The following is a 14,275-nucleotide window of genomic DNA, read 5'->3' on the forward strand; positions in this document are numbered from 1 at the left end:
GGAATCTCTCGAGCTTTTCTATGTCCTTGTTGAAGTGTGGTGCTCGGGACTGGATGCAGTACTCCAGTTGCGGTCTCACCAATGCTGAGTAAAGTGGAAGAATCACTTTCTTGGTTCTTCTGTTCTTAACCACAACTGCTACAAAGTTTGTATCTTTGCTGCTTGGCCTGCGATTTCCAGGCTGTACTGGAGAGAGAGGAGCTGTACAGCCATGTGGGGACTGTTCAGGAGGATATAGGCAAGGCTGTTCCCTGCTGTGGAACGGAGGACAAGACTTTGGTAATTCCTACACACAAACTTATCTGCTTTCTTGAAAAAAGTCATGAACTTGGCATTCTTCAGGTCCCAGAGTTCTCTTAATTGTTCCAAATCCGCAGAATGACTTTGTGGAGTCTCAGTACCAGTTCCTTGCTGCCAGCATTGTACATTTCAGCAGGTATGCCTTCCAATCCAGTAGCTTTGTTCTTGGTTTCTTAGGTGGCATGCCAGACTTCTAGGATAGGAGGGTTGGCCAGGGATCCCCTTTCCAGGTGTTGAGAGATGGACTCAATGGTGTTATCTGCCACAGTAAACTTACAGGTCAGAAGTGCCTCACACTGCTCTTTCCATCTAGCTTGGATAGATTAATTGTCTTTGTGGAACACAGAATTCCTGAGATTGCAGGAAAGTAGGACCACAGGAAGTTGGGCTGAAGATGGCTTTTGTTACCTGGAAGAAGTGAGGCATGCCACGTTTCTCAGCATAAAAGTGGATCTCTGTGACTAACTTGGTACCACTGATTTTTAAATTTCCAGAATTGTTTGAGCTTTGGCTTTGACGAGCTAATATGTCTCCTGTTGAGATGAGGTGTCCTCTTTCCAAGCAGAATTAGCCCTTCTCTTCTAGTCGAGGAAAACTTGTATCTCAGTGTTGCTTTTATCAAACCAGTCTTGGTGTCAAAGGGTGGTATTCAGCATGGGCTATATGAATGACAATTTTAAACCCCTTCTAGAGTTTCTCCATATGGCCTTCTTTTATTGTGGATATGGCAGCAAGCTTTCCATGGAGACACCACTGGAGATCCTTACAGACCTTCAGGTCTTGAAGAGATTTGATGTTGAAAGGCCTTCACACTGCTTTTGGCTGTTTGTTTGTTTTGGTGTTTTGGTTTTTTGGTTGGGGGGGTTGGTGCTTCACAGCAGGCTGGATGTTTATAACGGATCTGGCAAGACTGATCTCTCCAACAGCCACTGGTTCTTCTCATGGCTTGCATGATATAGACATCCATTCAATCATGGGATCTACCAATAACATAGTCAAGGAGGTGCCAATTTAGAGTGAGGATGTCGCCAGGTGGTCTTGTATTTGTCACTCTGTCTGAAGATGGTGTTCATGATGATAAGACCATGCTCCACATATTTGCCCAGGAAAAGCATGCCACTAGAGTTGGCTTTCCCTACTCCGTCCTTCCTAATGGTGCCACTGGAGAGTTTCAGGTCACCTCCAACACTGACACTGAAAATCACCAAGGAGAATGATCTTGTCCTCCATGCAAGTATTAGTTAGAATGTAGTCAAGGCTGGAGTATAATTGTTGACATCATATAGTAAATCAACATCATGACAGTGATGTACTGGTTTTTGCTGAGCTTAAGACAAAGGGTTGTAAGACATTTGTTAATACCCACAGGAAGCTCCATAAGTTGCAGATTCGTGGCTGAAGACTGCCAGATTAACTAGTCTTCTGTCACTACTGGTCCCATCTCTGCAGAGGTTTTGGAGGTTTGTACAGGAGAGCATGTTGTTTTCCATGGTAGAAGCCTGTGCGTGACTGTTTAACATGAGGAAGCTGGTGCATGGAAACAGCAGCCATGCAATCTTGACAAGGTAGAGAAGTCTGAGCCCAGTGGCAAGCAAGAACCTTAGAAGACAGGAGACCTCCATCTTACTACAGCCTTCTTCCATCTATACAGCTGTTGAAATCTTGACATCTTCTGCCTGATGTGCCATTGAGGACATGCCTTTGGACCACGGATTGTCTGGAACCTCCCATTAGGACTGTTCACCATGGGTAACCCTGCCAGAAGTGTAAGTCTCCAGACAACATAACTCTGAAGATCATTGGAGGACACAAACCTCCCCACCACTACAAAGTTTCAATCCACGGAGAGGCCCAAAATACACCATCATCTACTTAAGCAAAAGTCTTTGAGTAGATAGTTATCTCAGATGACCCTGTGTTTGATCAAGTTTAAAAAATATCCTAATCCACTTTCAATAGGTTTTGCACCACGTTGGCCTGATTCCTGTCACTGTAGTCAATGGAAAAGTCCCATTACAATTTAAGTAGATCTTGACAAACGGTGAACCCTTTTGTAAATCCCAACCTAAATGTTCAAGTGCACAAACTTAACTAAGCACTCTAAATCATCTCAGTCAGTATCCTAACACAGGAAGAGAAGAAAAGTCTACCTGCAGGCAGATATTAAATTCATATATAAAAATAAAAACATATGCACTTTGTAAATAAATGCATGCAACAGCTAATTTTCTTTTAAGTTCAGATTAGAACCTACATAAAAAAGTATAATAGACATTGTGCAGAGGTTTTGGGGACAACGCAGTACAGAAAACATTAACAGTAGCCGCATCTACACAAGATGCTGACTGCACAATCATTTAGTACGTGTATAAACAAGTACTAAATGACTGCACAATAAACCAGTAGCAGCAAATGGCTTTTTCATGATGCTGACTGCACAGTAGCCCAAGACTACTGCACAGTAACATAATATCATGCTTTCTGCCAAGTGACTCAACTACACAGTAGTTGCAGGCTACTGTGCAGTCAGTGTCTCGTGTAGATACAGCCAGTGTTACTGTCACCAAACTAGAGAAGCTCACTAATACTCAAATTCTTTTCTCCTGCAGAAACTCCTAAGTCTCAGGTCAGCACTGGTCAGCATTATAAACACATTTAAGAATACCATATGACATTTACACATAATTTGTTCCCATACTTGTCTGCAGTATATGTTTTGCATTATTTTTTAAAATGTCTACCAGAGTAGATTCATAATAGACTCAGGGTCATTGAAGGTCTAGTATTAAACTCTTTCATTCTAGCCTGGGCATAGTATATTCTGTATCTAACAGCCTACTTAATTCTTAAGTCAAAAATGCCTGCAGCAAAATAAAATTTAAACTCCATGACATTCTTCGGACTGTTTCATGGTATTCAGGTGATATTTTTTTTTATAATTTGGGGTGAAGAGTAGGTTAATTATGCTTATTTATTAATGCAGTATAAATTGTTCTTTCTAACCACACGTATGCCAAGCAAAACCATGCCATTTTTAGTTTTGCAGCCAACATACACGTAAGTCCATTATGACTGTTGAGAAACTACACTAGGCTAAACCAGGCAGACTTACAACAGTCCTTCAAACTTATTCTAGTCATATGCCTACTGTATGCATAACAGTCATAGAAACTCACCACCAAGCATATTTGCTATAAGTTTTATTCAAGAGGAAAGAACTACTGAGACACTTGGCAGCTCAGTCCTTGAATGTGATTCTACAATTAAAATACACTACCCATTTTGAAGATTAGGACTCTAAATTGCAATTCTGTACAAAATACAGTTGTTTACCTATTGTATATCAGTAATCAATACTGTTTTTCCTAAGAGGTTTGCTTTGAAAAGCAACTACTTTTCCCTGCGTTAATTTCAAAAATAAGAACTTACCCTAATTTAACTGAAAGTCATTTACTGCTTATTGATCCTTTCCTAAAATTTCATTTTCAACAACAAAAGTGTAAAAGTGGTTTCTGATAAGTTACTGAACTCCTAGATTCCAATCCTACTGATTAATAAAATAACTACTACTCTGCCTTCACATTCATCTTAAAAAACTCTAATGTTGAGTACTAAAATACAGTCCTCAGACAATGAGCATTACTTTCAAGTCACAAGTACTGCAGGTATGTTAAAGCTATAATTTGTTATTTCTACAGTAAAAATACATATAAATGTAATACTCAACTCTTATGAAGAACCAAGCTATTGATTAAAGAAAATATTCACAGAGTAGATTTTAAAATGGAAGAATACAGAATCGTGAAAGGCTTCCCTTCTGCATTTCAAGTGCGTAAAGGAGATTTCGTTTTTAATACCTATTGATATTTGAAAGACTTAAATGTCATGACAATGCAATTCTTAAATACTGACAACTTGGGCTGATTACAACATCAGTTCTTGACATTAATATACAAGTGTAAAGGCGGAAGAGAAGGCAGAGACTTAATATTTATATGTCTGAGGTCAAAGCAAATTATCTAACAACAAGCTACTGATTTTTATTTTTAGTACATAGTATCGAAGGAAAAAAAACAGAAGACTCAAGTCCGTGAACTGCCCAGATAATGACATATACATAATGAAGAACCTCTGGGATATCGTATACTTCAAAATGTAGAGGGGATCTTATAAAGCACAAAAGAAAAACCAGAAGCCATGCCAGACACGTGAGGCATGATTGCGGGGTCATGCATTAGATTTCATCATGCCTTATTGCTGGTACAGGGAAAGTCTGTTCCTCGGCTCCCCCTGCACTGGAAGAAACAAGCTCCTCAGTTGAGGGGTTCCCAGCCATGAACCCCCATGGCTCCCCCATGAATCCCCATGACTCTGGGATCACAGCTGCCGTGATCCCCCAACCCTGGGTGTTTCCCACACCCCTGAGGCTAGAAGATCACAGCAGCCAAAATCCCTCAGTCCCGGGGGTTTCACATATCCCAGGAGTAACTGCACCCCCCCCCCGGCTGCCAGGGCCCCCAGTCCTGACCTGTATGCATAATTCCTAGCCAAATTGTCTAATGTTACCTGGGTATAACTAAAATATTAAGCTCCTGAACTTATCCACTGTAGTGGGTTTTGAAATAAATCCTAATAGTTTCAATCTATGGTTGTTTATTTGATACTTTGGACATGTTTCTGTCATTACTGTACTACCATACTATTGTTCTGCTTCTTAAGTCTTATGTTGATAATCTCTGTGAGGTCCCCTCTACATGTTACAGGTATATCGCGATTAACTGGGTAATTGTGAAATTGCTTTGTGACCAGCTCTATGTGCAAAGTAGCTATCACACCATAAAAAGCTAAAACCAGCCTTGAAAATAGTATACTAGCTTTGCAAGACTCCCAGCCCCAGGTGGACATGGTGCACCTGCATATGTCACAGTGTAAATTAAAGCTCAATAGCAACCAGCTATGAAGTTAATATACATTTTCAAGGTCTAGCTTCTTAGCCGACTGGAGCTTTTATGGCGCTATAGCTATTTTGCACATACTGTATAGCTGGTCTCAAGACAATTGCACAATTACTCCGTTAATAGTGAGATACCCGTAACATGTAAAGGAACCTCACAGAGGTTATCAATGTAAGAAGCAGAACAATAGTATGACAGTGCAATAAAGACAGAAAAACGTCCAAAGAATCAACTAAGCAAAGATAGACTGGAACTATTAGGATTCACTTCAAAACCCACTACAGTGGATCAGCCCAGGAGCTTAACATTTTAGTTATACCAGGTAGCTTTAGAAAATTTGGTTAGGAATTATGCATATTGGTCAGGATACATTTGTCCAAAATGCTACCTGTTAGCTAGAAGTAACGTACAATGACTAGCTGGATCAAAAGCAGGCCTCTCTCACACCTGCTACAAGTCAGGCTGCTCATCTTTCTCTTCTTACAGTCTATACATCCTAGCTGTTCAGTGGCAAGCCAACTTCAAGTAAGTCCTCTTTAACATTTCCATTATTATTTAATATTGAAAGAAATACCTAAAAATATACATAACAAGCATTACCTATAGCTTCCTGACTAGGCTTACTGGGCTTCTACTTCACTGTTGATACTGATAATGTTGATAATATTTTTAATGAGGTAAAAATAGGAATTCACTACAACTTTTCATAACAATTATTGTAGATTTTCAATAAAAACATTTCACCTAATTTCAAAGTACAGCAATTCCATTTTATTGTCAACTAGCCTGCACAGATTTAAATGCTACAACAGAACTTCTTATCTGTGTTAAGCATATTCTCCTGGTCAAGGGGGAAAAAGAGGATCCAGTTTAGTGGAAAGACTATTGTAAAACATAAAAAAGGTTATATGTTACCAACCAATAATTTTTTTTATTTATTTTTTTGGTAAAGTAGTTCTTTCTTCTTTTCATGTCCTGAGATTGTTGATGACTGGTATTTAGCAGAATTTGCAGATTTGTTAGAATCTGATACGACCATGATGTGACCACTTCTGCTATGGCTGTTAGCAACTTATTCAAGAGTATTAAGAAGCATTTTCCTTTTTTATACAATGACATTTTCCAGCTCAGTAAAACATTCAACATTGTCTCTTACGAAAATTGTATCCACAGCAGGAAAAAGGAAAAATAAACCTACAACTTCCCTGTTATGTATCACCATTTCATTAGGACAGTAGCCAAGATGCACAGGAACTTCTAGGTTAAGTCACAGCTTTCTGTTAAAGCAGAATTACATTTTTTTTAAAGCAGTGTTCCATCAAGCAGGAAAAATACTGTCCAATATTCAAACACGCTTCAAGTTTAACTTATAATGGATCTTCACATTGTATTTGTTTTATTTGTAATGTTTTTCTGCATTGTATTCAAGAAATATTATAAAACACTTACAAAATGGCCCAATTCAAAATCCAATTCTTAGAATTGGACTATTAGTTTAATCCAAACAAACTACTGTTATTTAATGGACACATTAATCAGCTAACTTAAATTAGCTGCTACAGCTCAGATACACCACACTTAAGGCATGCATGTTAAATATATGGTCTGTAGGCTGCTTTCAGCCTGTGGAGCTATTCCATCCAGTCTGCTGGGTTACAAGCAAGCTCCCGAAAACTTGGGGTGGAGCTAGGGGAAGTGGCCTGTCACAGAATTTGGGACCCATGGGCCATGTTGGACATGACCGTGGATGGCAGGGGAATGAACTAAGACCATGCCCACACAGCCCTTGGTCCCTGGACCTCAGCCGCCGCCACTGGACGCTCAGCTGCTGCAACTGCACCCCAGACATTGGGCCTGGGAGGACACCAAAAGTTCTGATCCAGCCTGAGGCAAGTTTGACACACCTAGTTAAGGAATGAAAATGGCCTGTAACATGGACTGCAAGGGAACTTCCCAAGTCATATCTTATCCCTAGAGGTTTCCAACCTAACTGAAGTAAAGAGAGGATGCACAGGTTCAAGCTAACTCTAGGCCTTTGGTGGTCTTTTCACTTCATTTCCTAAACACGAGGAAGTACAAAGCTGCCATTCATTCCTTTCCAAGGCTTACAGCCTCACTTTGATCACATGTATGCATACGATGCCCAGTGATCTATTTGGCAGCCATCCTCCACGTCAGACTCACTCTGGGTTTCTTTCATATAAATATTAGTAGTCTTCTGCAGCATCTCTACCGTGTTTCCCTATCATCATATTTTTTTCATTTGTTACTAATCCCAAACCTTGGTTTCATTTCAGACTACTTTAAGTCTTGTCTTGAAAAAATATTTTCAGTAAAAATATTTGCCCTGAAGACCTCATCTCTTCTGCCTTCAGCTTTCTAATGTGCATTTCATTTAATACACTCACTTTCACTGTAGAGCAATATTGTTAGTGCATTGATTTGATAAACTGGCGCTTCAAAATTGAATTACGGACTGATGAAGACATTATATTTAGTATCTATGCAAAGTGTGTGGCTGAGTGTGATGATGGATCTTACGATGCCTCTCTGTATCCTTTTATAAACTCCCAAAGAGCTGTAAGTACCCTGACTTTCCCACCTCTCACATCTTGGATGTTATTATAATATGTTCTGCTTTATGTCGTCACTTGTAGGGAGGGTTGTTAGATATATTTGTTGTTTTATTTTGCTCTTTGGGTGTCTCTATTAGGAGTCCCGGTATTATAGAGGAAAACTTCACTTGATTATTTACACACACTCACCGATATATATACTTCACAATCAGATGCAGATTAACACTTATCTTTATTCTTTATAACACTATACAAACTTGCATTATCTTTAAACAGAAATGATCCTTTTTTTTTTGTTTTAAACAATTATATCAACTTTGTAATCCTATCTACATACTGTTCTTATTTACCCTTTATCAGTTTGGTTGGACTGAACTTGGTGTTAGTAAACAAAGTCCCTTTAACTCTGGGTTGTCCGTTTTGTTTTGGTTTTTTGATTTTTTTTTTTTGGGGGGGGGGGGGTTGGGGGTTAGAGCAGGATTTTCTCTTCAAGACTCATTGTTTCTCTCTCTTTACTTTTTCTATCCTGAGTGTGTACCTTTTATCTGGTGCGTGTCTGAAGCCTTGAATCCTTGTGGTCAGCACTCAGATGTTTTCTCTAAGCTTGTGGGAGTGAGTCTTCTCTTTTTATATACCTGGTCTACACATAAACCAATGCTTTGTTTCCACACTATCTAGAGTCATTTTCCTAAATGTAACCACCTTGTTGTTAGGCCTTTAGGTCCAAATTGACTACAGTAGTTATCCAGATTAATAGAATATCCATCATGAATTCAAATGTATGCCAGTCATATAGTGTTACCTACTACTTTAACTAAGGAGGTAAGCAATACTTTAGCTAGGTGTCATCAAGACCCTTAAAGCCCAGTTTAATAACTGGATGAAAAAGCAATGGTAATTCCATGCCACTTCAGTGCTAACCAATTCTGTGGGCCAGAATTGGCCCCTGAACTGACCCAATCCAACCTGCAGCTTGGAACAGTGGCAAGCAGCTCAGCCTTACGCATCTACTTTCCTGCCCTGCACCATGCCCCTGCAGCCCTCTGTGCTCTCTCCTTCCTTATGGGAGGTGCTGCTTATTCTCTCCCCTTTTCTCCCTCCCCACTTCCCTATGGCAGGCACTGTTTTCCAGGAAAAGCTCTCTTCTTCCCCCAGCTCCCTCTGACATTAGAAGCAGATTCCTTTTCAGATTCCCCCTGGTGAAGCAGACTCCTGTTCACATTCCTTTTTACATTCTTCCCTAGAGGGAAGTGGTGGACGCTAGTGCAGCTGGGTCATAGGCATCCAGGCCACTACTCTAAAAGGTTGAGCTCATTGGTCCAGCATGCATAGAATGCATTCTGCTGGAAAGCTAACAGTCTTTGCACTTGCAAAAAGCTCACTCCTTACTTAATTTGCTCTTGAATGACAGAAGCAAATAAACAAAGAAAGCACAACTTACACACAATAAATTCCCTTAAATGCTTTGTTATTAAGAAGGATGCCATATCTATTTCCTTAGCATAAAATGAATTAGATGCAATAAATCTACCCTATGAAGTACAATCAAATACAATATGCTTGTTTCAGTAAAATATAATTATACAATAAAAAGAAATTATGAATGAGTCGCCAACAACTAGCATGCAAAAGGTAGGTGCAGTTTTTTTTTTTTTATATCTCTCTAGCCAGTTAACAGGATTTACAGTATTTGCACTACGAAATACATAAACATGGAAATGACATGGAAGTTAATAAAACCGTTATCACCAATAATTAATGAGTCCATCAAACCACCACCACTGCAGGTTAAATTCTGGGCTTGCTTTCCTCTGTGTGTATACAGTAGAGAAAGTAAATTTTCTCTTCTCTTTTTTCAGTCATCTACATTTTACATCCCTAATTATGTGAAAAATTAGTTGTATAGAATCAACAAGTGCACCTCCTACGACTCTACAGGAAACAGTTAATAAACAATCCTACCTAAAGTATACAATTATTTCAAAGAAACTGTTATCTGCTGACAAGTCAACCAAAAATGTAAAAGCGGGAAAGCATAAATCTCTCAAATTCTAGACTATGTATTACTATCACATCTTTCTACCTTAACTTTGCTTTTAAAAACTATGTATGACCATGATTTTCTGTTTCTTCCAGTTTGTTACGGGCTAGGATGCCAAAAAAAGGTGTTTTTGCTTCGTATTCCATTCCATTTGCTTTTATGGTGTTTCTGTATCTCAATGTAAGCCATTCTAAGCTTTGTTCGGGAAGGACAACATACAAATTTAATAAATAAATGAATATATAACTGTTGTCTTGCAAAAAAATCTGCAGGAAGGACATTTTTTATTTCTGACTTTAAAAAAAGAAAAGAACAAGCAGCATCAAAAGTCCTTGTTTATACTGTTTATACCCATATAGTTAAAACACTGCAACCTGATAATGGGGATAGTTGTGTCAGTATTATACTTCTTTTATTGCAAAGAACTCAAGAGGGATCATAATACGTCAGAATGTTTTTGGAGCTATGGATTCCCATTTCAAACCTCTGTTTCTCTTGTGAATCATTCATTGGTGCTTGCACACTTAGTATTCCAGGGCAGACTGTGGGACCTTTAGACGAATGTCTTGACACTCCAAGTGCTGTGGCACCCTGGTTGAGAAATTGCTGCCCTAGCATCTGCATTGGGCAACTAAATATTCTCTGTCCCCACAGCAAAGCTATATATTTTTTATTCTACAGTAAGTGCCATAATGGCGATGTAAGTACATTCCACTTCAATCATAACTCAGGAGCTATCTTTCACAAGTCACAGTCACTTAGTGAGGCATTGAGAAACAGGATTTATACTCTTCTAAACAAGTGTTTAACAAAATTTTTCAGAAGGTAGTTGTTCTGTTCCTTTATCCCCTCTGTGCTTGGATCAAAAAGAGTTGCATCCCAGCAACAGAACCATTTAAGGAATTAAAAACTCTTAACTAGACACCATAAAATTCAACACAGAAAAAGAAGATTATGAAGCTATAATATTGCAGTAGAACATGACACACTGACATGCCTCTGAATTTCCTAGGGTAGAGTCTCTCTGGCCAATTTTCATGTATTATATGAAATGATGTCCAAGACAAGCTATAAGACAGAAATTGTTTTAATCATTTTTTATTGCTTTGGTAGCAAAAAGTAAGTTAAATCCTATCTCCCAAATTAAAATAGCATTTTAAGGCAAGATTAAGATACATAGGAGCTAAGCAAGAAACCTGAAGGCACTATGACAGCATATAATGAAGTTGGATTTAGAAGGCAAGGTTCACAGGAAATCAAGGACTAATGTCATTATAAACACTAATTTCTTCTGAGTAAGAGAGACCATGATACACTGCCCAGGGAAAGGAGACTAACTTTACCTTTATTTTTATTTTTTAATTGTCTTCAGGGATCGTTAAAAAACAGTGGTCAGCTGTATACTGTCCTCAAAATGTGACTGTGCTTTTTGATAAGCAATCCCTCCTAACTTGTACACCCCTTCTTGACTTTAGTCTTTTACTGGAAGCTAGTCCCAATCAACAAATTATATTCTGGTAAGGTCATTACCTAAGTTTACATCTGCCCATCACTGCTGAATTGAATTTTATCAACCCATTGAAAAAAAAATCTGTGCGTGTCCACAGATTTCAACGTTTCTTGTTCACCAGATGTTAACTAGATTTTGTTGCAAAAATCTCAGAGTTTTCAAATGTATTCTACATTTGTTCCTAACCATTGGAAAGTTATGTTGTTTTCAAAACTACATAGGATATTATCTGAACACTACAGAGAGAGTTTGAACTAGAAAGATGCAAAATGTACAATCAAAAGCAATATGCAAAAGTCAAAACAGGAGGACAACTGATAGGTCTGACAGAAAAGTTTTACTATCTTAGTAAAAATAAAGCCTAAGTACTTAAACTTTTTAAGTCTATGACGATTTCAGGTGTTATTTCCAACCTCAAGAGAAGTAGAAGAAAGCAGGCTATCAAAGTTTCTTTAGATTAGATTCATTTTCAGGTTTTTATCCAGGTACTGATTTGGTCATCAATATGAAGACGCAAATAGGAAAGACATGTATTTATAGATGCAGATCATGTCTAATTCAGAGTTCTCCTCCAGCACTTCCCCAGCTTTTAAATGCTGAAATAACCATAAAAAGTGAGTTTGATATTAGAGACATAGTTCAAGTTACCATAAGATATCTACCATTGATCAATTTCAACAGATTTAACACAATGCCACAGTCGACTCTTCACTCTGATCCTATTTTAAGTGGGGAAGCCTTCGTTCCTGTAACTCCTAATCCTAATTCCCAATTCCTGTAACTCCTACCATCTATTCCTGCCAAAAAATTAAGACTCTATTCCTGTTCCCTATAGTGTCCAGCTTCTTTTGGATCCCTCAGATTCTCCTCCTTTCCTGCTGCTCTTATAGCAGCCAATACAGAAGAACTAACGTGTCTTTTTTGGTCAACTCATAGCTGGGTAATCTTGCTAAAAACAACTTTGATATAGGAAGTTAGATTTTCGTATGTTTTCTAATATCAAGATACATATTTAAAAACATGGATTCCATTTCTGACTCATGCAGAGGGCAAAAAGTTCTCCAGCCAATGAACCAAACTCTTTGAATACTATTGGAATACACATGCGCACACACCATTATAGAGTCTAGATGAGAGGTGGCCAGTTTGCAGTACAAGTGCCACAATTGAAACAAGTAGCCTGTGTGGCATATGGCAGATCAAGGACGGGTAGAAAGCAAAGCACCAGATCAGGCAGGAGAAGGGGACCAGAGTGACATTCCAGGAAGGTGTGGGGCTAGTGCGGCACTCCTGCCAAAAACACTGGCCCCAAGGGTGCCAACTGTCCATAAATTTTTGAACACTCTGTATAAAAGGGCTAAAAAAAAAAGCTTACCTGTGAAGTCTGTAGAACAACTCAGCTGATAATTATATGCATTAATAGTGTAAAAAGAGGTCACTTACCTGACTGGATTGCTGGTCAGAGACACTCTCAGAGACTCCAAGCAGTTGAGAAGTTTTTCTTCTGTGATACCAGATCGTAATTCATGAACATATTCCTGGGAAGATAGTGTGCATTCATGCTTGCTATTTTTCAGTCCTCCCTGTAAAAATGTGCAAACAAGGAGGTTTGAAATTAGAAGTATGTATTTAAACAGATACCTCCCACATACTGACATCTATTCTTCTTATGTAAAAACTTTTCTCTGACAACTGCACCCAAACTCCTGACTTACAGCTGTAAATAAGACTTTACAGAAATGTCTCTTCTTGTTTAACCAGCAAGGATAAACAATTTAATGTTCCTGCTTGATAAAGTTATGCAAGTCCTGGATTTTGGGAGCTGTCCCAGCACCCCAGCCGTTGGAGAAAACTGAAGAAAAAATCCTGGATTGGAGCAAAGCTGTCTGGCTTCTGACTCATAAGCCAGGCATAAGTGGGCAGGTTCACACCAATATGGGACTTTTGTTTCAATCTTCTCCAGGGAGCCCAGCCAATGGTCCAGACTCCACTGGGCTGCAAGCAGAGTCACTGATGCAGTAGACTTGGAGCAGAGTGAGAGGGAGAAAGAAGGTGCAAGGGGGGAGGGAGGTGTATGTTTGTGTGTGCTGCACTGTCCTCCTGGGAGGCACAGAGCCGGGGGGCGGGGGGTAGAGAGAGAGGAGAGAGGGAGCACCCACGTCCCCTGTCCTGCATTTCCCTCAAATTAGGTCACCCTAACTAGAATCCAAGATGTTTTTTCCCACATGTTGACTGAGGTGGGAAAAACTAAGTCTCATTTGCATTTGAGTACCAGTGTTCCAGCTCTCCCCTGGCCCCAATTTGGTCACTGACTCCTTTAGGTGCAACTTTTAAGCTAATCACCACCTTACTAAAAGAAACTTAGCCGAAATAAAGACATATCAAAATTATATTTATATCAAATAATGTAACACATACAGTTATGGGAACAATAAAACTAAACAGACCTTTGCAATACTTACAATTAGATACCGAACACCACATGAGTAAACATAATTTGGGAGAATATCCATGCATACCACACAGTGAACCCCCCAAAAGTGGCTTTTTCTTGGAGTTTGCTGTGCCTACTGGGGATGCCACTTCTGTAAGTCAGCAACCATGGACTCAGCAACAGTGCAGTGAGAGCAGACCTGGGGCTGGGGTTTGGGATTGGATGACAGTGAGGTGCTGGACAGCATCACACACAAATCAGGAGCAGCAGTGCAGATGAAGGACTAGGTAAATTGGGGAACAGGTGGGGAACAGAGCAAAAGCACAGGTCAGGGAATGCGGTAGCTGTATGCATGGGAGATCAGGTGGGAGGGGCAGGCAGAAAGGAAATGAGATAGAAATATAGTTAAGGCATGCAGTATAGGCACAGGCAAGTGGGGACTAATCAAGAAGGGGCAGA

At 39.3% G+C, this 14,275-nt stretch overlaps 1 protein-coding gene across 1 annotated transcript in view; it reads right to left on the bottom strand.

Moving 5' to 3' along the window:
• Nucleotides 1-14,275, bottom strand: part of DIAPH2 (diaphanous related formin 2) — an 899,992-nt gene that overhangs the window by 827,991 nt on the left and 57,726 nt on the right. The window contains exon 6 of the mRNA XM_019521025.1: nt 12,826-12,965. Coding sequence (XP_019376570.1) covers nt 12,826-12,965 — 140 coding nt within the window. The remainder of the gene's footprint in view (nt 1-12,825; nt 12,966-14,275) is intronic.

This window comes from Gavialis gangeticus, unplaced genomic scaffold (genome assembly GCF_001723915.1).
Source record: "Gavialis gangeticus isolate Ggan-Ray unplaced genomic scaffold, GavGan_comp1, whole genome shotgun sequence".
Lineage (NCBI taxonomy): Eukaryota > Metazoa > Chordata > Crocodylia > Gavialidae > Gavialis > Gavialis gangeticus.